This window comes from Paramormyrops kingsleyae, chromosome 17, assembly GCF_048594095.1.
Source record: "Paramormyrops kingsleyae isolate MSU_618 chromosome 17, PKINGS_0.4, whole genome shotgun sequence".
NCBI lineage: Eukaryota > Metazoa > Chordata > Actinopteri > Osteoglossiformes > Mormyridae > Paramormyrops > Paramormyrops kingsleyae.
Genome location: NC_132813.1, coordinates 3,079,135 through 3,102,751, shown reverse-complemented (window position 1 = coordinate 3,102,751; position 23,617 = coordinate 3,079,135). Strand labels below are relative to the sequence as shown.

Sequence of the window (23,617 nt, the reverse complement as noted above, 5' to 3'; positions counted from 1 at the left end):
AGGTTCCTAACATCTTCCAGCTTTACTGTATGGCTTCTGCGTGGCTTTAACCTCTTCGCTCTCAGACCCTGAGCTGTGGAGGTTTGAGGCTGGGAGTCTGATATGGAAACTGGATCTTAAGTGGATGAGCCAGATGCTGTTTGTCCCACTGAGACCCCCCCCCCCCCCCCCAGAGAAACACCCACCGGGTTCACACGCCACATGCCGGATCCCCACGAATCATAATGACTGTCACTGTAATGTGAAATTCCTTCATGCTCTCAGAGTGTGTCTGTGTGTGAAGCTGTAGTCTGTGTGTGTGTGTCTGTGTGTGAAGCTGTAGTCTGTGTGTGTGACTGTGTGTGTCTGTGTGTGAAGCTGTAGTCTGTGTGTGTGTGTGTGTGACTGTGTGTGAAGCTGTAGTCTGTGTGTGTGTGTGTGTGTGTGTGTGACTGTGTGTGTGGCTCCACATTGTATTACAGATTTACAGCCTGATTCCCGGCATTTAAGACATACGTCCAAATAAGTGAAGTGCCAGCATCATAAATGAAAACATCTTGATAAATAGTCGTCGATAAATTGACCTAAAAAGGAAACATTTGAAACATCTTCCCCTAAACATGAACACTTCGATCAGGAGAGAGGATCAAGGTCACGTCACACTTTCCCGATTCGGCATCCCTACAGGAAGTGCCCACACTGCCGGTCTGTTTGGGGGGGGGGGGGGGGGGGGAGGCACACTTTAATGGGATGCAGAGACCTCTGTCATCATGTCTGGGAGTCAAAATCACCCCAGCATTCATGAGTAGGGAGAAGAGCATGTCTAAAGGCCAGAACAGTGCTTGCTGTTGAAGAGGCCTATTAGCACGTCTGAAGATTGCAGATGGAGAGAATGTGACCCCAGGGGCTCACGAGCGGGGCCAGAGGCAGACCCCCCGGCCCACTCCTCCAGATAACGGTCTCATCTAGCCTCCTGTAAGCTCAGAGCAGATCTCCGGAGCATCACTCCCGCTCCGCTTCTCTTTATGCTCTTTGTGTAAAAACACACGGGCTTCACCTGACCAACAGTCGCAGAGAGAGGCTTCCATGAATTTCCCCCCCTGTCTACACTCTACGTCGTACCTTAATAATGCACAATGTTACCCACGTGGGCTTGTATATAATATTATATGTTTCACACTTGTAATTTTTTGTACAGTGTAATTTATTATTTGTTTGTATAGTGTCATTTATTGTTGTATAGTGTCATTTATTGTTGTATAGCTTGTATAGTGTCTCTATGTACGAGAGAGTCTCAAGCTGCCGGAACAAATTCCTTGTGTGCCCCAGCACACTTGGCGAATAAAGGCTGATTCTGATTCTGATTCTGATTCTGATGAAGACCTCCTGCAGCTGCTTTTCCCAAACCTACGCCTTCCGAGGAAGCAACACTTCACTGTCAACAATGCATAAAGCTCTAGGGCGCACTGCTGAATTTAGGATGAAACGATCGCAGCTGCTGTGGGGGGTGGGGGTGGGCTTCCCCGTAGCTGTGTTAGTTCCCAGAATTCTTAGGCCTTGGGGGGCGTGAAGCAGTACCACATTCTGAGAGAAGGCCTCTCTATTGCCTGGTGGTTTGACAATTTTCCAGGTTCCCCCTCGATGCTAAATGTTTCAAAGGAGACCGGGAGCGTACTTAGGACTGTGGGCGGAGCTTTCCTTCCGGAATAGACGGCGGACAGAACAGGTAACTGCATACCCGTATCTCAAACCCCTTTCTGCATGCTCTTAGCCAGGGGTCTGGGTTCTTCTCCAGACTAAAGAAGCAGAAGCAGCTGCCATCTTCCTTATCAGCAGGAGTAGGACTCGTATGAGTAAACGCCGCCGGCGGGGGTGGCCGTTCAGAGGGGCCGTCGGGGTCGAGTCTGGCCCCACCACAAGGAGAGCACGTAAAACTGAGACGGACGAGGGACGCGGTCAGGCCTGACAAGGCAAGCAGGGTCGGCTCAACACGGACCATATGTCCCTGAGAACGATAACCGCCATCAGCTGCCAGTCAAGCGGCAGGCAGGTAAATCAGCAGACGGACTCGGCCAAGAGGTCGTTAGCGGGGAGACTTTCGGTTTTACAAGCCACCTTTTATTAGCCCAGCATTTCCACTCCATTCTTGCCAGCATTTCACAAGCTGGAGTTCAAGAACATTTGAACCCAACCAGGTTCCCCTTTGCGCTCATTTCTTTCGAGGTCACATGACCTGGCCAAAGCCCGAGCGAGCGGTCTGGTGGCCCCAGGGACGGATGGATGCAGTAACATACCTTCTTGTGGGGGAACGTGGCCTGGGTGACAGTCTTCTCGAAACTCTGTGCTCCGGTCAGCTGGGTCTTCTCCCACAGGGCGTCCAGGAGGCAGACGGCTTCATCTCCTGATGCCAGAGGCTCCTTGGCCTTGCTCTGGAACAGTGGAGAAGGCTTGGGAGGTGGGGAGACCAGACACCACGTCCTGGCGTAGCGGAAACTTCAAAAGGCTCCCCTGGGGAGGGTGCCATTGTACCTTTGAGTTAAGTGCTTAACATCCAACAGTAGCCATGGACAAACTGAGGGGAAGCTTCTTTTTTTTGGTTAATTTTCCGGGGCCTTCCGGAAGGTTCTAGCACGGCTCACCTGGAGGAAGAGCAGCATGAGCTGCAGCCAGAGCCGTGGCTGGAAACTGCACAGCGAGAAGCTGGACTTGGCGTAGAGACAGTAAGAGCCCTTCAGGGGGCAGGAGAAGGAGAGGCGGGCGAGGCAGCCATGCAAAGAGTCTGGAAAACAGGAAGTGAAGGCTGGCGTTAGAGGAAGGGGGGGTGAGAGCGCACTGCGGGCTCCCGCTGGGTACGGTACCCCTCCCACACTCCACCCCAGACTCACAGGGGGGCACACGGATCAGCACTTATGCCTGGGGATTCACACCAAACACCTGCGAGGTCAGAGGTCAGCGAGGAGCCGGGACTCTGCTGCGACGCCCCCAGCAGGCAGGGAGCGGCCACACAGGTCGGCAGATAAAAGCGCTTGGTGAGTCACGCCTGCTGAGCCGAGGGTGCAGGTGGCGCTCAGTGGTCCATTCATCCCCTCAGAGGGGAGGCCCGCATCCGGGCGTCTGGGGGCCGCGGGGGTCTGCGCTGACATCAGCGGTACGCCATGACCGTGCCGCATGAGGACCCCCTGCAGAGCGGTGTCTCTTTTCACAGGGATTCCTGACCCAAGCTGCCAAAACACAGAGCGAGGGATCTATCACGGCCCCCCCAAAATGGGCCGCATCTCTGTGGCGGGAGACCACGGGTGTCCATGTACGTGCCTTAGCGTGTCTGTGTATGTACCCCTGTGTGTCCCCGCAGGTGTCCGTGCACGTGCCTGTGTGCCCGTGGTGTGTTTGTTTTACCTCTGGAAAAGTTGGGTGTGTATGAATGCAGAAACTGATGCATTCTCCTTTAACCTGGTCACTTATAACTCATCTTCACTGTGTAACATGATCGTGTCGAAACAGCCCGTCGGCATGAAGGACCTGCGATCACAGCAGATGGTCTCATTTACATATTGTTTGTTTAGCAGAAGCTTTTATCCAAAGTGACGTATATTTTTGAGGAAGCAGGGTCTCTGGAGCAACTGGTAAAGGGTTTGGCTGGGGGCGGCCAACAGTGACATCACTTTGCCGACCCAGGGATTTGAACTGGTGACCTTCTGATTACCCTCCCCATCTCCCCCCCCCCCCATGATCCAGACCCAGGCCTCTGATTGGATGACAGGTGATCACAGGATGGACAGATCTGCAGCAGAGGTGATAACTCCTTGTCACTGTCCTGTCGTTTCCCCCCCCCCCCCACTTTGGTCACGACACGATGATGTGTCCTGAATCACATCCACCAGAACCCACCTACGGATCATTCTGATGCAAACTGCGAGAGAGGAGCTGATAAGTGAAGGAGGGACTAATAAGTGCATGGATGGGGGTTGGTGGGGGGGGGGGTTGTGGTGGAGTATGCCCCCGCATGGCCCCGGTGTTTTCCCTGGCTCTGTCATCATCAGTGATTGCGGTTCCAAGAGGACAGGATGCACCCCCAAACTGATTGAGACCCTCCCCCATAAAGACGTCACTGCCATTTCGGGCTGTCTGGACCGCAGATTTGGGGATTATCTGTGGGAATGTGTCCGGGCGCCCCCACATCATAAAACAGGGAGGGGCCCTGAGCAGAAGACAGGCGCTGTCAGGCCTATTGGGAGAACAAACCCTCCCCTCTCAGGCTAAGAGAGAATAGCAGGAGTCAGGCCCCGTCTGAAAGAATGACAGGCGGAATGAGGATCCCTCAGTAATTGGTGGGGGGAGGGGAGTCGCTGGCCTTGGGGAGGGTGGGGACACTTACACTGTTGGCCCCTGACATGCTCTGTAAGCCACGTGAAAAGCGATGAGTTTTGGCTTCGTTGCTTGTGACTATGGTCGCACAACTGAAATGGTGACAGTGACCAGCCAGGGTCTTGGTCTCGCCCCCCCCCCCCCCACCCTGCCGCAGCTTTTCTGTACACTCAGATATTTCAGTCTGTTTATCAGAGGCAGGGTGAACCAGCCCGTGTAGCAAACGGGGGTTAGGGGCCTCGCTTAGGGGCCCAGTGGTGACACGATGATGCTACCTCCGGGATCTGAACTCACCTCCTTCTGATCACAGGCACAAACCGTGAAATGGCCAGACCAGGAGCTGGGATCACAAAGAAAGTCTTGGCAGAGTCAGAGAGACGGTGTCCATGCCGGCAGTCTCTCCTCAGGCCGCACGTGAACTCGCCGACACCGGTGTGAATCTGCATAAATATGGTGATCTACGCACACGTTTGGCTGTACGTGTCGGAGCACGACGTGCAAACACAGCAGATGTGGGGGCCCCACAGCACTAATGTGCGAACTAAATTGGGGGGGAGGATCTGCCTTGAGTATTTTAGCTCTTATGGATGTTGAGGCGTTAAATAATTAGATGCAGAGTAGAGAGTATCACTCTGACTCTTTGGTGGCTAAGAACAATGTCTGATAGTATCCATGATACATGTTGTCAAGTTTCACTACAAGTTTAAAAGGACTCCTGCAACGTCCTACTGTGGACCCCAGGGCACTGCGGACCACTGGCTGCAGTGGAGGCAAGGGCACTTGGCCCGACAGGAAGGAGGGGGTGCCAGTGATGGGTGTTGCCCGGCAACATCCACCCTGATCTCAGAGTAATGGCGGAACCCCTGCAAGGCCCCCGAATGCCCGGGGGCTGCCTGATGAACATGTTCAGGCCCAGTGCAAGCGAGTGGTTCCTCCTGCTCCCCCAAAGAGAGCCGGAGTATAAATATTTCCACATCCAGATGTTTTCAGTTTAAACATACTCAGTGGAAAGATTTACGCTGAATGAGAAATGAGCAATTCCAAATCTCATATCTGGCATTCTCTGCCCCCTTTGCCAACAAAAGGGAAATCCAGCGTATAATCTCAAATCATAGGAGCTGAATTTACACTTAAAATTTACAAATTGTGTGGGATGGACAGCAGGATAAACGGAACTGACTCTGTGGTAAACAGAGCTTTATGGGGGGGACACCGTATGGTAAATGGGCTGACCGTATGGTAAATGGGCTGACCGTATGGTAAATGGGCTGACCGTATGGTAAACGGGCTGACCGTATGGTAAATGGGCTGACCGTATGGTAAAACGGGACTCATAAAGGATCATAAAGTACACAGGGCTATGGTAAACTGGCTGATTGCAGCACTCACCTTCGATTACACACTGATCTGGTGAAGGGATGTGTCTGCTTGCGTCTGCACAGAAGGCCCGGATCCGCTCGGCATTGTCCTTCATGTGGAGCCAGAGCTGGTCTCTGTCCCTGTCCTGCGTGTCACTTCCTGTGGCCTGCCCCTCTCCCCCTGAGCCGGGGTCCTGCAGCGTGGATGCAGCAGGGATGTGGGCCTGCAGAGTAACGGTCCTCTCCTGATGCACCGGACTGGCAGACCTCTCTGCCGGAGTCCCCTCTACACCCTTCTCCACGGCTGCTTCATCCTGCCCGTTGTCCAGGTTGATGGACCGCGAGCGGACCGCTTGCAAAGCAAGGCTTCTGGACCTGAGGAAGAGCCCTGTGTTGACACGCCTGTTGAAGCTGCAGCCTGCCTGACAATTACTGACCTTGCAGACTGCCAGACACTCTTTCTGAAGCTGCAGACTGCCTGAAGCTGTAGACTGACACACCTGTTGAAGCTGTAGACTGCCTGACACACTTTCTCAAGCTATAGATTGCCTGACACTATCTCAAGCTGTGAATTGACACACCTGTTGAAGCGCATCTCGCGCCGTTCATCGCGGGCCGTCTGGCCAGTACTATTGCGCCGCTGTGGTCCAGATGACTCAGCTTTCAGCTCCCCCTCTTCGTCCAGCTTCTCCTCGAATGCTTGGATCTTAATCTGCGGCCTTTCCTCAGGGTCCCTCCTGCTTGCCTCAGACCCCAGGTCAAATGGCTTCGGGAACTCCTCCGCCTCATCATCCTCCCTGTGACACACACACAGACACACAGATTAGCTAAGTCAACAGACACTCAGTCAGAAGACTCCATCTGCAGAAGTTCAAGTACCACACCATAATGGATCCGGAAAGGGCTTGTTTCTGTGCGTGTGTGTGTGCGTGTGTGTGTGTGTGTGTGTGTGTGTGTAGCTGGGGAAAATGTGAGAACAGTGAGCAGGACGCTGATAAGTGTATCCAATCCAGGAGACCTTCGTCCCCGTCTTCAGCTGTTTTACATTCTGAGTATTTCCTTGTAAAAGTCTCTAATTCCAGAGAGACCCCAAGCTGGATACGTGGTGGACGAAATGTTCCTGGTACAGCAGCCCGGAGTGCCTGAGCGGCCTCGTCAGTGCCAGCTCCCCTAATAAGAGCTGCGGAACCTTTCAAAATTAGATTCTGAACTTTCTTTTGACTTTACAAGCAGCATCAAGGCCAAAAGTGAAATTTCAAATTTTCTTTACTGAGAGAAAGCCCCATGGCAAGACGCTTAAATGTTTTTGCCGTTCCAATCTTATCTCCCATGAGTGCGAGAATGTAAAACAGAAAAGGTAGAAAACCTATTTAGAAAAGTGTCCTCGTTATGCCTGGTCAGATGGGAGAGACTGGCCAGGAAACCCAGACTGAAACAAGATAGAGAACCACTATGAAGAAGAGTACACAAAGAAACATTCCATGAACGACATCAGCAGGTCATGTGACTGAGGCAGACACTTTCAAACAATGGAAGACAGGGGTGTTTAGTGCTAACCTACCAATCACATATGGGGTCCCAAGTGCAGAGACAAACACAAACAGAACAGCAAATAACAAAAGAGCCACGCTGACCACCGGCAAAGGTGAATGATCGAGTTCGAAGTCTCCCCTCCATCTTGCCAGCCAATCTCAGTTTGGTGGCACAGACAAGAATCGGTAATTTACATTTATTTATTTAGCAGAAGCTTTTATCTAAAGTGATACACAATCGGGAAGACAGGGTGAGCCGGTTCTTGGAGCAGTCGGGGGTTAAGGGCCTTGCTCAAGGGCCCAACGGTGAAATCAGTTGACTTACCACTGGGTTTGACCTGGTGATCTTCCGATCTTCGGCACAGCATCCTAACCCTCTGAGCCTCACACCACCCCCATGTTGAGGGTACAATCAGCTGCTGAGCATGATGTAACCTAAGAAGTCTAGTCCCTGCCTGTCTGTCGGTCTTAAGATCATCAAACGCAGCCTGGAAGTTGCCCAGAGTCTCGACTTCCTGGCCCTGGTTCCCCAAAATGGCAGTAGCCCAAGCTGGAGCCCATAAGGAGGGACCGTATGGGGCAGCTCTCGTTCCCCAGCAGTGAGCACAACCAGCATCCCTCAGTCACAGCTTCAGAGAAATGCTGGGGCGGGGGGGGGGGGCTCCTGGCAGCAGCAAACGAGGGCGCCCTGGTCGGTCAAGGCTGAGAGCAAGTGGCTTCCAGACTGTGGAATGACATCTCGGATTGGAGAGTCCACTAAAGTAATAAATGAATTAAATAAATGATACACAGGGAGAAAATGGGTCCCGTACAACTTGTTTAAGTTTTATATGCGGAGTTGGTCCTAAAAACCCAGAAAGGAATTAAATTAGGCTCGTAGTAAGGAGACCTGCTTTTCTACTGCTACTTTACACTTAAGAAAAGGTATTCATGATAGGGTTCTCAGAACCTATCGGCCACGTCAAGCCAGAACTATCACTTGTGGTCCATCTTATGACAAAGGGCTTAAACAGGACTGATCCCAACTAACAGGTGGTCTCGGCTGGCTGTTGGACAAGGACAGAGGGAGGTGTCAGTGTGGGGTATCAGAGGGTGTTGTACCCAGATGGCTGGGGGCACTGGAGGTCCAGTTGGTGGTCAAGCAGATGGGCGATGGCGGTGAAGTTGCGGCTCATGCGGAAGACGTCCTCGCTGGCCTCGCTGCCCTGGATCGAGGAGAAGCAGCTGGTCAGGCCATGGATCTCCTGCAGTAGGGTGTGGTGGACGCTGTGCTCCATGCTGCCCAGCAGGGACACCAGGTACTGCAGGGAGCTGCGAGCCAGAGCCTGGAGAGGGGGGTGGAGAGGGCTGATGTGGGTCATGGGCAACTAAGGCCTGGGGCCTGGTCAGATGGACACTCAACAGCCCACAGTCCCAGACTTAAGACACTCCTCAACATTATCCTAACATTCTTCTAGAATTTCTGCAACATTTCCACAATAAAACGACCAACCAGACCCGTGTACAGAGTCTAGGGACCTTCTAACTTCCCTGCGTTCCCATCCACTTGCCTGGTCATTTCCACATATGTACTGCACACGCCCTCTTAACAGAATCACTGAAATACTTGCAGCCATCTTATGCCCCCCCCCAAAGCAGATATCTGTGAGACTCTGAGACCAGAGGCAGGCCTACTGTAAGTGTTCTGACACCCTAGGCAAGATTCTGCTTCTCGCCTATGTTGCCTATGGGGCAGACCAGCCCTGTCTGAGACACAGGCGGCCTCAGACCACAGAGCTATAAGAGACTCTCTGGCTCGCCCGTGACTGAATAAAACACTGGCAAAGCTCGGATTCACTGGCACCAGGCTCCGGAAAAACAAACAGTGCGTTAAAAAACCACGTACTGCCCACATATTGTTTCTTTGTCTTCTGGGAGTCTTTGTTTAACCTTTTATTTAAAGCCTGTTAGTCACCCCTTCACAAAAGCCCAATTTAACCAGCTAACCTCATTTCAACAATTGAACAATTGGACACTCCAGATGCGGCCAGAGGGGGCGCTGTGGCTAAGGGTCAGCCCCGATGTTAGTGCCCCTCCGAACATTCACGGTATGGGGTCTGGTACTTCTCCATCTTCGATGTGGAAAAAGCACCCAAATCCCAGGCGCGCCCTCCCCTCCGCAAGGCAGCCCCCCCATCGCAAAAGCAAAAACACAAAGATGGCCATCTCTGTCTCAGCCATCAGTAACGTTATTGTTCCTCACAAAACAGCCCTTTCTGCCAGATTTTCAGCCCTGAATGCTTCCAGAAAAGTCCCACGTAGCTTTGGTGTCCTGCCAATGGTGCCCTTATTCCTTGTACCAGCTCACAGTCATCGCTGCTGTTTCATGTCACGTTGTGGGTTGCCATGTTTGTCCAACCCCCCCGTTTGGGCATTCATCACACCCGGAACACTCACACATGACACACGGACTTCATATGAATGCTTTTTTTCCCACTACCGATTGGAAATTTATATCTGACCATTTACGACAATGCATGTTAAAAACACTTCATGCCAAAAAGAAAGAAACAGCCATTGTGTGAACGACAGATGCCCAGGGGGGGGGGATGTTCTTTGCGACATGACATGAGAAACTCCCAACCAGCAGCACCGCCCCCCCTGGGGAAGGAATCCATTCGACCCGTCATTTCCAATGGGCCCGCAGGACAAATTCCAGGAACCATCCGAACCATCAGCTCTCCTGGTGTTGCTCCGAAGGGATGTGAGTGATCCGGAAAAGCCCAGATATCCACGTCGCTCCTGCTTTTCCTAACTGCAGCTCGAATGCTGTGCAGCGAAACCCGACACCAACACACAGCCTTAATGAGTCACGGTGGCCCACCACTCTGCTCGGCCCGAGTCTACGGCAGGGGTCCCCGGAGGTCCGCTGTCTTCGGCATTGTGAAATCTGTTTTCACTTATGGTGTCATCTAGTGGCTTCACGTTTCGCACGGATGACAGTTACTTAATAATCCGTCTCTGCTTTACCGTCCACGGGTTGACATTAGCTCCAGCAATGGTCAGTTAATGCTCCCTTGCAGACACAATCCTCTCAGGACCCTCAGCTCCATGCCATGAATGTCTTTGAATTTCAAGTATAAGTTTCTTCAAAGAAGTAACCAGTGTCATCCAAAGAAAATTATGTATGGAAAAGTAGAGGACGTTGTTGTTAACACAGAGTGCTGTACGTACAGAGAAAGCTGAGCATTATGGGTAACAGCAGGTCCACCAAAGGTGACGGGGTTACAGAGGTGGCCAAAAGTGGAGTTAAGCCTTCACAGGTCTTGGAGAACTTCCAAGAACTTTTGAGTCTGTTCTATGTGATAATTAATAGTCAGAAAATGGAGACTCGAGCTAACCGCAATTTTTGGAAGTGATGGATAGAGAAAGAGAGACTTAAACTGGAAAAAGATACTTGTGCAATACAACAGTGGTGACCAGGAGCAGGGCCATTGTGTTCTGTGAAGAGCCAGGCAGGCCAGCGATTGGCTAGGGGAAGGGGATGTGGCTTTGGAGGCAACGCCCACCTCGTCTGTCAGACCCACGGCCCCGTGGATCTTGACGATGTGGCCCAGGAGGTTGGGAAAACGTTGCCCGGCAACCCTGAGGGTGGTCAGATGCGAGGCGAGGGAGGCGGGGCTGGCCTGGGACACGCCCACCAGTACTGTCAGCAGGCCGTCATTCAGTAGAGGATCGCTAAGGTGTGTGACGAGCGAGGCCACCGTCGACCTTAGCGCCTGCACGGGCGGGATGGGGCAAAGACGGGTGACGAAAATGAGAGAAGGAGCAAAGAAGGAGCAGAAGGGAGCAGGAGGTGAGAGATCTGAAAAACAGCAAGCAGACATGCTACTGTACAGCATTATTCTACAGCGGTGATATAAAGTCAGCATTTTATTAGAACAATTCACAATAAACGCTTGGAAAAAAGAGGCCAAGAAAGGACCCTACTGCAAACATTCCAGTTCCATCAGAAATCCCATGAGCAGCCAAAGGAGAGCAGTGATTGGCCCAGAGCCACAGGGCTCCTATTGGTCCAATCTGAGCCACCCACTTCAGCTCTGTATAACTCTCTCATTCCAGGCAGGACTGGCAGGAAGACCAGTCTTTCTATTTCGGGCACATTTACCAAAACCTGCTTGTAATAGGAAGGCAGCACACAGCCCATTCTGGACAGGGACACAGACACAAACAGGTGATGTGACAGAGCCACACCAAGAAAGGCGGAATTCTGCGTCATCCTTTAACTTCTAGTTTTCTTGTAGGCTATATGTTTTTAACCATGATGGAAAATCATAAATATGGAGGGAGAATTTGATTATGCATTTTCAAGCACACGAAGATCCATCCTCCTTCCGTCCTGCAGTACACGTGGAAGAGGCCTTGAGTGAAAAAAACATCATAATTTATGAAGTGGTGTGAGGTCAAACATATTAGTTTATTAACTTTTTAGTCTACCGGGAGGTTAACTTGTGGGCGTCACTCACCAGGGGCTGTTGCTTGGCAACCATCAGCATCAGCCGGAGTAGGTGCTGCTGTTCTGGCTGCGCCAGCTGTGACATCATCGCCGCCAGACCATCCGTGTGCTGGTGAATGGCCTCAGGCTGCTTCCTGTACACAGAAGGCAGGACCCGCAGTAGCATGTGGTTTCCTGTGGTGGGGGCGTGGGGGGGGTCCAGTTATGAACTCATTCTCAGCAGTGAGGATGTAGGTTCAGGCTAAGCTACTGAATTTAAATCCATAACAGTATAATATGGACACTGTTCTATCCCCTGCAATGTCCCCTGGACATTGTATGTCTTGGGCAGGATAAATTACCCACCTGACTAATCAATCAACCAATCAGTGCATCAGATCCACAAGGCTTCTCGTTCCTGTGGACAGCACACGCTGAAGGTACAGCGAGGCCCTGGAGAAATAATTTGACCAATGTTCATGCAGCTAATACAATCATCAGTTTGGTATAATGACAGACTGGTCTCCAGCGAGAGCGCTGAATGAGAAACACAGTCATTAGCAGAGTGCAGGAGCGCTTGGCTGTTCGATATTCTCAATCGTGTGCCAGACATATGGCAGGGATCTGCAACTGACAGACCAGCAAGGACCGTGTCAACATCCACTACCTCAACCCCCTCTGGAATTCATAGTGTGGAGGTGGGATTAGCTGTGTGAACTTTGGTGTGATTATCATATGGAAGAAATACACAGCTCACTAATAAGGATTTCACCACCGTGAAAGACACCATCTACAACTTTCTACTCAGGATGTGACCAACTTGAAAAATAAAATCTACAAATTTCTATTTGGGATGTGACCAGACACAATCCACATTTTTTCCACTGGGCATGTGATTGATGAGAAAGACACACAGTAACTTTTACAACATCACATTCTAAATCCACAGGCATCAATATGGAGCTGCTCCCCCCTTTGCAGCTATAATAGCTGTCACTCTTCTGGAAAGGCTTTCCACAAAATTTTGGAGTGCTTGTAGGAATTTTTGCCCATTCATCCAGAAGGACATTTGTATGGGCAGGTACTGATGTTGGACATGAAAACCTGGCTCATAATCTCCATTCTAATTCATCCCAATGGTGTTCAGTGGGGTCGAGGTCAGGGCTCTATGCAGGTCAGTAAAGTTCTTCCACACCAAACTCACTCAACCATGTCTTTATGGACCTTCCTTTGTGCACTGGGGCACAGTCATGCTGGAACAGAAAAGGGCCTTTCACAAACTGTTCCCATGTTGTTGGAAGTATAGAATTGTCTAGAATGTCTTGAAGCATTAAGAGTTCCCTTCACTGGAACTAAGGGGCCCAGACTAACTCCTGAAAAACACCCCCATACCATTATCCCTCCTCCACCAAACTACAGCTGGCACAATGAAGTCAGGCAGGTAACGTTCTCCTGACATCCACCAAACCCAGACTCGTCCATCACACTGCCCGACAGAGAAACGTGATTCGTCACTCTACAGAACACGTTTCCAATGCTCCAGAGCTTAGTAGCTGCGTGCTGTACACCACTCCATCCGATGCTTGGCATTGGGCTTACTGATGTGAGGCTTGCATGCAGCTGCTCGGCCATGGAAGCCCATTCCATGAACCTCCTGCTGCACAGTTTCTGTGTTGGGGTTAATGCCAGAGGAAGTGTGGAACTCTGCAGTTATTGAGTCCACAGAGTGTTGGCAACTTTTACGCACCGTGCACCTCAGCACCTGGAGACCCCACTCTGTTACTTTACGTGGTCTGTCACTTCGTGGCTGCATTTCTGTTCCTATATGCTTCCACCGCGGAATATCTTAGCCTGGAAGAAATTTCACAAACTGACTTATGGCAAAACTGGCATCCTACTACGCTTGAATCCACTGAGCTCTTCAGAACCACCCACTCTTTCATAAATGTTTGTAAACTTGACTGCATGGATAGGCGCTTGATTTTATACACCTGTGGCGATGGGTCTGAATGAAACATCTGAATTTAATGATTAAGAGGTGTGTCCCAAAACTATTGTCCATATAGTGCATCAGAGGAAAAACCTCAACCAGTCAGAGGGACAAAGGCCAGGATAAAGGACACCTCACCCTCATTATTCCAAGCTCAACTGCAAGCTGATCCTGAACCTCTTTAACACTCTGATGAGTGAGCTATTTACTCTGGTGAACTGCTGGCTACAGTAATGCCCATGCTGAATGGAAGCTTCCATGATGAATGGAAGGTGGCTGGTTAACATCCTGTAAAGGAGAGACGGATAGAGTGTTCCACATCCCAGTGTGGAGTGTTCCACATCCCAGTGTGGAGTGTTCCACATCCCAGTGTGGAGTGTTCCACATCCCAGTGTGGAGATACTTAGCACCCGCTCTCCGTGGGCCTTAGACGTCGTCATCAAGGACCCCCCCGTATCTCCATGGATGTCATTTTCATGCTAGCTTTCTGAGAAGATGCAGCCAGCCTGTCCTGGGCTTCTGAGAGAGCTCGGACTTCACTCTGCGGAAGTACGGACTTCACTGGAAAATGCTGGGCATATTCACGGTTCTACTGAACTGTGAGCGCTGGTCCGCTAGCCGACAGAGCGCAGTGTGCTGCTCGCCCCTCATCACTGGCTGCCACTGGCCCAGCTCTTGGGCTGTGGGAACCGAACACATCTGAACTCCTGTGCCCCTTCAGGAGGACTTCCAAGCATCTGGAGTCTTTCTACTTTCCATAAGGCACTGAAAAAATGCATGTGGGAGGGGGGGCCGTGAGCACACGCTTGTTTTTAAATACGGGAGCACAGTTTTACGGGGACATTAGACACCCACCACTTTATATGATGGATCTGGGGAGACCAGCTCTAGACATATAGCACATACAATAAGAGCTAAAAGCCAGCCAGCTCCCACACAGCCATGTGCAGGATGGAGCAGACGGCGGCGCACACAGCCTGGGGACCCACAGGGCTTCGGATAATACGGGCTTTTAAACTGACAGTGAGCTTTATTTGCCATTTTTAAGCGTGAGGACGGGAACATTAAATTATGGGTGTTTTCAAATATCCCATCATGCTCTCCTTTTAAAGAGATACACACACATATAAATTGTACTGTGCAAAAGTCTTAGACAGTCAAAAGAAATGTGTTGAAGTTATTTATCTGGGTAGTAAGTGCATATTTGCTCAGAAAAAAAAACACCATTTAACATCAGAGCATATGCAAATTAAGAGTAACACAATAAAAACTAGCAAAATTTTCTTCTGTTCTCCAAAAGGTTAGTTGGATGGCTAGATGAACACCGCTTCAGTTCCCAAACCTCTCCACAGGGGCACCTCAGCCACTATTTATTAAATTTCATCACCAGCTCACTTAATTAACTTAATTAGTTATGAAAAGTCAATGAGATACCGATTAGCTAAACAAGGTCGAGTCAAAGGATACATGAGTGTATCTGTATGGTTGCTGGAAATAATGGGGTGATTTTAGCAGAGGGTTTCACATTGTTAAGCTAACATACTCTTACAGGTATAATAGCATAGTTTTATACCAACCTGAAGGTCATTTAAACATCATTTCTTTCTTTCTGCCTAAGACTTTTGCACAGTACTGTATATAAAGGGGGGGGGGGGGGGGGTTTAAGGACCTTGCTTAATGTGTAATGGACATGTGACTATTCTGCTGATTCTGTGATAATCTTAAACCACCCCCAATGCCAGGCAGCCCTACTAGATGCATAGGCAGTCATCGTGGCTCATGCTTCCATCTTTAAGAGGTTACAAGCACATTAAACATGCCCACATGTGTATGGCCCTGCCTGTGAGGCCAGCTTAATTAAATAACTATGAGTCTGCAGAACAGAACTGCTAGCTCTGTCAAGAAGCCACTGGACACTGGGCGGAGTGTGGGGCACTCCTCAAAAGAGTGAATTCGTGGGAGGATCTCTCTGAACATCCCACAAAAAATCAAATGGACTTAGGGTGTGATCCGGAGCTCATGTGGTCCTACGTCAGGCGGGGAGGTCAAACAGCATGGTGTGGTAACCGTGTGGTCCAGGAGCCTGAGCGCGTCTGGTAAGAGCAGCTCTGGAATATCAGGATCTGGCCGCAGAAGAGAGGAAAAAACTCCAAAGGTCACTTCCATTTTCAAAAAAACAATCCACCAGCCAGACCAAACACGCTGGCCGGGGTGAACGTCCGCCACGCAGCACACATTAGCATCCACGGCATCATTATTTGGCTACATCAAGCAGGACCCCCGGGGGGGTCTAGGATTTCAGCCTGGGCTCCCATTGCTGCTCATTTGGCTACAGATTTATACCTGAGAGCCGAACTATGAGGTAACCTGCTGAGGGCCTGAAACGGCAGGCCGGCAGTGTCCGGGGACAAAGGGACGTGTTGCGTGATGGGGGGGAGGGCAGGGGGATGCTTCCACGAGCCTGTGGGGACCGCCAGACCTCCAGCTTACTCTGGTGTCAGCGGGCTTTGCTTACGCCCTCAGAGGGACGCTTGTCCCCCCTCCCCCCCACCCAGTCCCGGTCCCGGTCCCGGTCCTGTCCGGACCTCTGGCTTTCAGCAGCCTTTGGCCTCTGTCCAGCCCCGGGGCCTCAGAACCTCCCCCTCACATGTGGGGAACGGGACGAGAACCGGGGGGCCTCATGAGGAAGACATTACACACCCCACCCCTCGCTCCCCACAAACGGGGCATGGGGGGAGGCAGAGAAAAAAAACAACAAAAAAAAAAACTGGCTCCATTCTGCATCTCATCCATCCATGCAATATACACCAAAGGGGGGGAAAGTTGGGGATCTTATCCCCCGCCCCCACCGCCGACCAGCAGAAGCACTTATGTCTGATTACAACACACATGGTACCTCCAGCAAAGCATTAGTCACTTTCCGGTGTCGCTGTGTTTATATAGACTCGCGGACAGATCTCCTGGCTCATTCTGCGCGCTGCACTGAGAGACGCTGTTCCACGGAGAATGAGCTTGACTATGGCTGCGATATGGGCTCTGATAGCTGCCGGTGTGCTCTGCCTGTCCTGCACCGGGCCGGTGTGCGCTTACGGTGAAGACATGATGTATGGCAACAATGAAAACTTCTACAACAACATCCTTGAACTGGATCAGCAGGAAGGTGAGCGGCTCACCAAATTCTCCCGTTCCGCTCTCCCGGTGTATGTGACGATGCTGGAATTGGAAAAAGACAATTTGGGGGAGGGGGTTGGTTTTGGGGTTTTGGTGAGGACTTCAAGGGGGTTTGACGGACTCTGATTAAGCTTGAGTACATGTAATCGGTGTTGATTAAAAAGTTAGAGATTAGAGATTACGGGTTACACGTCAATCAGCAGTGACTGGGGGGGGGGGGGGGGGGGGGTTCACAACAGATACACAGACTAAATCTATAGAATATTAACATGTCAGCCCCGAAGTGTAGACGAGATTTCAAAATATTTTCAAGAACATTTCTGTGGACCCTTTGGAATGTTACGACAGTTCTTTGGTGACATGAGGACTGAGTGAGTTTTGGTTCCCGATACTGTAACATATGGTGAGGAAGGCAGATTTAGGTCATTGACGGTCTCATCTCAGAAACAACAGAAAACGGGCCGAATGAGTTTCGGAAATTTGCTCTTCAGAGAACAGAGTGAATGTAGATATAGGTATTCAGCCGCTTTTAAAACCCGTAAGGTGATATAACTTCATCACAGGGCATTACTGATTGTGTCTCAGAAACTCAAAAATTTATTGATATCCCGTTTTGGAGTCTGACCCCCTCAGCCTTTCAATGCCCCCCCCTTGATGGCTCTCTGTGCTTTCTGATCCCGCCCCCCCCCCCCCTCCACATCCAGATACCACCACGGAGACGCCATGTGAGGTCAGTGATTTGACCAAATGGGACAAGCTCTTCTCCATGCTGGAGAACTCGCAGATGCACGAGACCATGCTGCAGCACAGCATGGACGACTTGCTGCGCGCCGAGCTGCGGGCGCAGCGAGGGGAGCTGCTGCTCAGCATGGAGGGCGTGGCCTCGGCCTGCGCCAGCTGCGACGACAGTGACCGGCGATGGCTGGAGGCCACCCTGGGGCTGCACACCGCTCGGATGATGCTGCTCCTTCAAAAGACCGAGAACCAGCAGCAGCTCCTGGAGCAGATCCTGGCCTCCATCCAGAACTTGGGGGCAGGGCCAGGCAGGAAGGATAGCACCTCCAACACCGTAAACAATGACGTTACCGACGGAGACGGTCGCCAGGTGCTGAGGATGCTCACAGCCATGGCCAAAGACTTCCAGAAGATCCAAACTGAAATAGCATCTGCGGCACAGAACTCTCTGCCACAGGGTGAGTGCCATTTCCTGTATCCGTCGCCATGGCGATAACACTGAAGCTTAATTACTAGCATCTTCATGGCCATAACTCAATTAGCGTGCCTGTGTTTAATAAATCCTCCTCACTAAGCCAGGCGCAGCGTGTCTCCTAAAACCTTGATACACATTCTGGTCCAAACACTGGATGCACATTCTGGTCCAAGTCAAATGACCCGGGTACCATGAATCTGACAGTAAACTGTCACACTCAGGGACCTCAAGAGCACTAAGGCGTCCGATAAGGGGAAACAGACGACGTCATCCTGTTAGTGGAGAACCAGAGACAGGCAGCAGGTCTTTGGGTCGAGGGAAAGTGGAGGCGAACGTGGAAGAACGACCTCCTGAGGCTCCATTCAGGACACGTGATATTAATGTCAGATGGCCAGGGGAAAATTAAGGATTAGCAGATTTTTATCTCTTGGGCACAAAAAACAACAGAAGCTTCGTGCTGAAGCTCATATATCGGGATAAATTAAAAGACTTTTAATAAAGGCTTTTTTGGTAAAGAAGATTAGGAGCGTTTTACTAAAAGAACCCTCATTCAGCCTCCACACACAGGATCACATTGACTCCATCCTCTGTTTCCACTGCTGATCCTCACCACTTGCCCTTGAAGGCTGGGGGGGGGGGGGGCAAATGGGCTTTGTCCCAGTGCATGATGGGATGCAGGCCAGCAGTGTTTTGCTGGGGCATTCGCATGTGGGAGGTCTACTCTCAATGCTTGTTAGATATTGGCTGAAAGGAGAAAGAACAGCTGCTTGGCATTTAGTGGCCAGCAGGTGGTGTAGTCCTTAAGGACTACAATGCTGAAGGCTGCTGGGGTTGTTTCTCAGTGAAATACTAGGCTATTGAAATTAAACAGTGAATAATGTCTTCAAATAAAAACAGAGCCTGGCAGTCAGGAAGCGCCAAATGGAAGCTAATTAGTGAACAGAAAGGAAAATAAACACAGGCCCAATACACGCATACAGGCCAAGTTTATACAGAAGTACAAATTGGGTTTATACACAGGTACTTATACATGTGTACAGGCCGGGTTTATACACGCGTACAGACCGGGTTTATACACGCGTACAGGTCGGGTTTATACACGCGTACAGGTCGTGATTATACACGCGTACAGGTCGTGATTTTACACGCGTACAGGTCGGGATTATACACGCGTACAGGTCGGGTTTATACACGCGTACAGGCCGGGTTTAGACACGCGTACATGCCGGGTTTATACACGCGTACAGGCCGGGTTTATACACGCGTACAGGTCGGGATTATACACGCGTACAGGCCGGGTTTAGACACGCGTACATGCCGGGTTTATACACGCGTACAGGCCGGGTTTAGACACGCGTACATGCCGGGTTTATACACACGTACAGGTCGGGTTTATACACGCGTACAGGCCGGGTTATACATGCATACAGGCTGGGTTTTTACATGAAGGGGCACTGCAGACTGATGATGAAGGCTGTTGCAGTCTGTCTTCTGCAATCTCCTGTATATTGATTCTCTTTCCTCTTTTCATCCATTTCTCTTCCTCCCTTCCTCCCTCCCTCTCTTTCCCCGCTCTGCCTCACTCTTTTTCCATCTCTCTCCCCACCCATCCTGTCTCTCTTTCTCTGCCTCTCTCTCCCCCTCCCTGTCTGTCCCCTTGCCCCTCTCCCTATCTGTCTCCCCACCCCCTGCTTCTCTCCCCGCCCCCTCACTGTCTGTTTCCCTGCCCCCATCACTCTCAGGCTGCGAGATGGCCCTCCTTTTCCCCCTACGCTCCAAGAGAATCTTCGCCTCGGTCGTGCCTGACTCGTCCATGTCGTTGAGCTCCTTCACCGTCTGCCTGTGGGCCAAGGCCACCGACACACTAAACAAGACGGTGCTGTTCTCCTACGGGACGCGCAGCAACCCACAGGAGATCCAGCTGCTGCTCAGTGGCCACACTGCCCGCTTCTCCGTGGGTGGAGAAGCCCACCTGGTGGAGGCCCAGAAGGTGGTGGTGCCGGGCCGCTGGGTACACTACTGCGGCACCTGGAGCTCTGACGAGGGCCTGGCCTCACTCTGGGTGGACGGCCGCAAGGCCGCCAGCTTCCCGGGCGTGGCTGAGAACCACACCCTCCCCAGGGGGGGTGCTATGCTGCTGGGGCAGGAGAAGAACGGCTGCTGTAGCATTGCTGGATTCGATGACAGCTTTAACTCACACCTGGCCTTTGCTGGGAAAATGACAGGGGTCAACGCATGGGACCAGGTGCTGGGAGATGACGAAATCTCACAGCAGGCCAGCCGGGGGGGGGCCTGCAGCACCAGGGGCAACGTGGTAGGGTGGGGCATCTCCGAGATCATACCACACGGGGGAGCCCAATTCACTGGCTGACGTTGCCCCCCACCTCACCATTGCTCAACACGCAATTGAGCAACAACACACGAGCCAGCCCCCCCCCCCCCCCCCGAAATAAAGAACTGCTCATGAAAAAGACTGCAGTTTGCTCACAAATACAGGAATGTTTTCCATTTACAAACCCTCTGATAACCATTACCGTGTCTGTAAAAGGAGCAGGAGCGTTTCACCCAGAGCCTTAAACTGGACCATCTGTGATTCATCTAAAGACTTATTTACCTTCTCACTTTAACACAATAATGCCTAAAATGTATAACCTTTGAATTTATAAGGACGTTTACAATGGCAATAATTAAGGAGAGTAATTAAGAAGAAATGTTTACAGTGTTTGTTCTGACCATTTTTGAAACTGCGGAGAGTGTTTTATATTCTATTTTTCGGAATGAAGATAAATGTAATGTGTACAAAATGCTATTGAATGACGAATAAAGGACTTGAGAGTAAGAGAAAAACAGAATTTGCTCTGTAGTAATTGAACAAACTCGCCAAGGGCCCGACACTCTCTGACCCAGTCGGCCGCATCATCCCGGGTCCTGCACAAGCACAGCCATGACGTCGGCTTCGTCTCCCAGCCAGAATCAACTCAGGCTGCAAGCCCTTCTCCTTAAATAAGTATTTCCTTCTAAGTTTGACTGTGCTAATGAGTCACTCAGGATACTGCAGGTGAGACTCTCCTGACCCCAAGGGAGGGGGGTGTACATAATAAATTGCCCTCCCCATACCCCCCATCCCCAACCGCACATACAAATCACAGAGCACAAGCTGTCTATCCCACTGCGCTAAAACCAAATCCAAACAGGGAAGGGTAGGGGCTTCACTGCTCTATCCCACCGCCTCTGAGCTATACCCTCTTGGTGGCACCTTGGCTCTGCTCAAACGCCACCGTCCCCCGTCCCCCCTGTATCAGGAACTTTCAAAAAGTAGCATCTGAGCCAGCCAACATTTCCAAACAGAAACATTACAAAAGGTCTCTGCACGACCCACCCATTTAATCAACCCGCTGTAATTAAACAGCTGTTCCTTTCACTCCTTTAACCTATTGGCAACTTAATCTTTTACTCCCTCCATTGTTTTTTATTCACTTCTTACGTCAGCCGTTCTTAAGGCAGTGAACATCTGTGCAGGAGACCTATTCCTTGGCAGTGGTGGAAAATTCAAGCTCAGAACACGAATCCAGGCTGAGATTTTGCTTCAACCAACCAGATTGTTATAAAGAGTCACATTCACAGAGTACTCAACTGGTTGGCTGAAGGTACCCTCCTACCTGCCCATATAGGTACCCTCCTACCTGCCCATATAGGTACCCTCCTACCTGCCCATGTAGGTACCCTCATTCCTGCCCATGTAGGTACCCTCCTACCTGCCCATGTAGGTACCCTCATTCCTGCCCATGTAGGTACCCTCCTACCTGCCCATGTAGGCACCCTCCTACCTGCCCATATATGTACCCTCCTACCTGCCCATGTAGGTACCCTCCTACCTGCCCATGTAGGTACCCTCATTCCTGCCCATGTAGGTACCCTCCTACCTGCCCATGTAGGTACCCTCATTCCTGCCCATGTAGGTACCCTCCTACCTGCCCATGTAGGCACCCTCCTACCTGCCCATGTAGGTACCCTCCTACCTGCCCATGTAGGTACCCTCATTCCTGCCCATGTAGGTACCCTCCTACCTGCCCATGTAGGTACCCTCATTCCTGCCCATGTAGGTACCCTCCTACCTGCCCATATAGGTACCCTCCTACCTGCCCATGTAGGTACCCTCATTCCTGCCCATGTAGGTACCCTCCTACCTGCCCATGTAGGTACCCTCATTCCTGCCCATGTAGGTACCCTCCTACCTGCCCATGTAGGCACCCTCCTACCTGCCCATGTAGGTACCCTCCTACCTGCCCATATAGGTACCCTCCTACCTGCCCATATAGGTACCCTCCTACCTGCCCATGTAGGTACCCTCATTCCTGCCCATGTAGGCACCCTCCTACCTGCCCATGTAGGTACCCTCCTACCTGCCCATGTAGGTACCCTCCTACCTGCCCATATAGGTACCCTCCTACCTGCCCATGTAGGTACCCTCCTACCTGCCCATGTAGGCACCCTCATTCCTGCCCATGTAGGTACCCTCCTACCTGCCCATGTAGGTACCCTCATTCCTGCCCATGTAGGCACCCTCCTACCTGCCCATGTAGGCACCCTCCTACCTGCCCATGTAGGTACCCTCCTACCTGCCCATATAGGTACCCTCCTACCTGCCCATATAGGTACCCTCCTACCTGCCCATATAGGTACCCTCATTCCTGCCCATGTAGGCACCCTCCTACCTGCCCATGTAGGTACCCTCCTACCTGCCCATGTAGGTACCCTCCTACCTGCCCATATAGGTACCCTCCTACCTGCCCATGTAGGTACCCTCCTACCTGCCCATGTAGGCACCCTCATTCCTGCCCATGTAGGTACCCTCATTCCTGCCCATGTAGGTACCCTCCTACCTGCCCATGTAGGTACCCTCATTCCTGCCCATGTAGGTACCCTCCTACCTGCCCATGTAGGCACCCTCCTACCTGCCCATGTAGGTACCCTCCTACCTGCCCATATAGGTACCCTCCTACCTGCCCATATAGGTACCCTCCTACCTGCCCATATAGGCACCCTCCTACCTGCCCATATAGGTACCCTCCTACCTGCCCATATAGGCACCCTCCTACCTGCCCATATAGGTACCCTCCTACCTGCCCATGTAGGTACCCTCCTACCTGCCCATATAGGTACCCTCCTACCTGCCCATGTAGGTACCCTCATTCCTGCCCATGTAGGTACCCTCCTACCTGCCCATGTAGGCACCCTCCTACCTGCCCATGTAGGTACCCTCCTACCTGCCCATATAGGTACCCTCCTACCTGCCCATATAGGTACCCTCCTACCTGCCCATGTAGGTACCCTCCTACCTGCCCATATAGGTACCCTCCTACCTGCCCATATAGGTACCCTCCTACCTGCCCATGTAGGTACCCTCATTCCTGCCCATGTAGGCACCCTCCTACCTGCCCATGTAGGCACCCTCCTACCTGCCCATGTAGGTACCCTCCTACCTGCCCATGTAGGTACCCTCCTACCTGCCCATATAGGTACCCTCCTACCTGCCCA

The 23,617-nt window shown here is 51.4% G+C and overlaps 2 protein-coding genes across 5 annotated transcripts in view; one reads left to right on the top strand and one right to left on the bottom strand.

The window, feature by feature from the left end:
* veph1 (ventricular zone expressed PH domain-containing 1) overlaps positions 1–23,617 on the bottom strand; it is a 41,618-nt gene that overhangs the window by 9,368 nt on the left and 8,633 nt on the right. For 3 of the 4 annotated variants that reach the window (XM_023792651.2, XM_023792650.2, XM_023792649.2), the window contains 7 exons: positions 11,740–11,903; positions 10,783–10,992; positions 8,336–8,559; positions 6,284–6,499; positions 5,734–6,077; positions 2,619–2,758; positions 2,274–2,408 (listed from right to left, as the gene is read on the bottom strand). In XM_023792651.2, the coding sequence (XP_023648419.1) occupies positions 2,274–2,408; positions 2,619–2,758; positions 5,734–6,077; positions 6,284–6,499; positions 8,336–8,559; positions 10,783–10,992; positions 11,740–11,903 (1,433 nt within the window). Of the gene's footprint in view, positions 1–2,273; positions 2,409–2,618; positions 2,759–5,733; positions 6,078–6,283; positions 6,500–8,335; positions 8,560–10,782; positions 10,993–11,087; positions 11,635–11,739; positions 11,904–23,617 lie in introns of those variants that run through there. The other variant, XM_023792652.2, reaches the window with a different exon arrangement.
* LOC111833920 (pentraxin-related protein PTX3) lies at positions 16,603–20,522 on the top strand. Its single transcript, XM_072701111.1, has 3 exons — positions 16,603–16,858; positions 17,574–18,062; positions 19,822–20,522. The coding sequence occupies exons 1-3, from the start codon at positions 16,705–16,707 to the stop codon at positions 20,448–20,450; spliced, it is 1,272 nt and encodes a 423-aa protein (XP_072557212.1). The 5' UTR covers positions 16,603–16,704; the 3' UTR covers positions 20,451–20,522.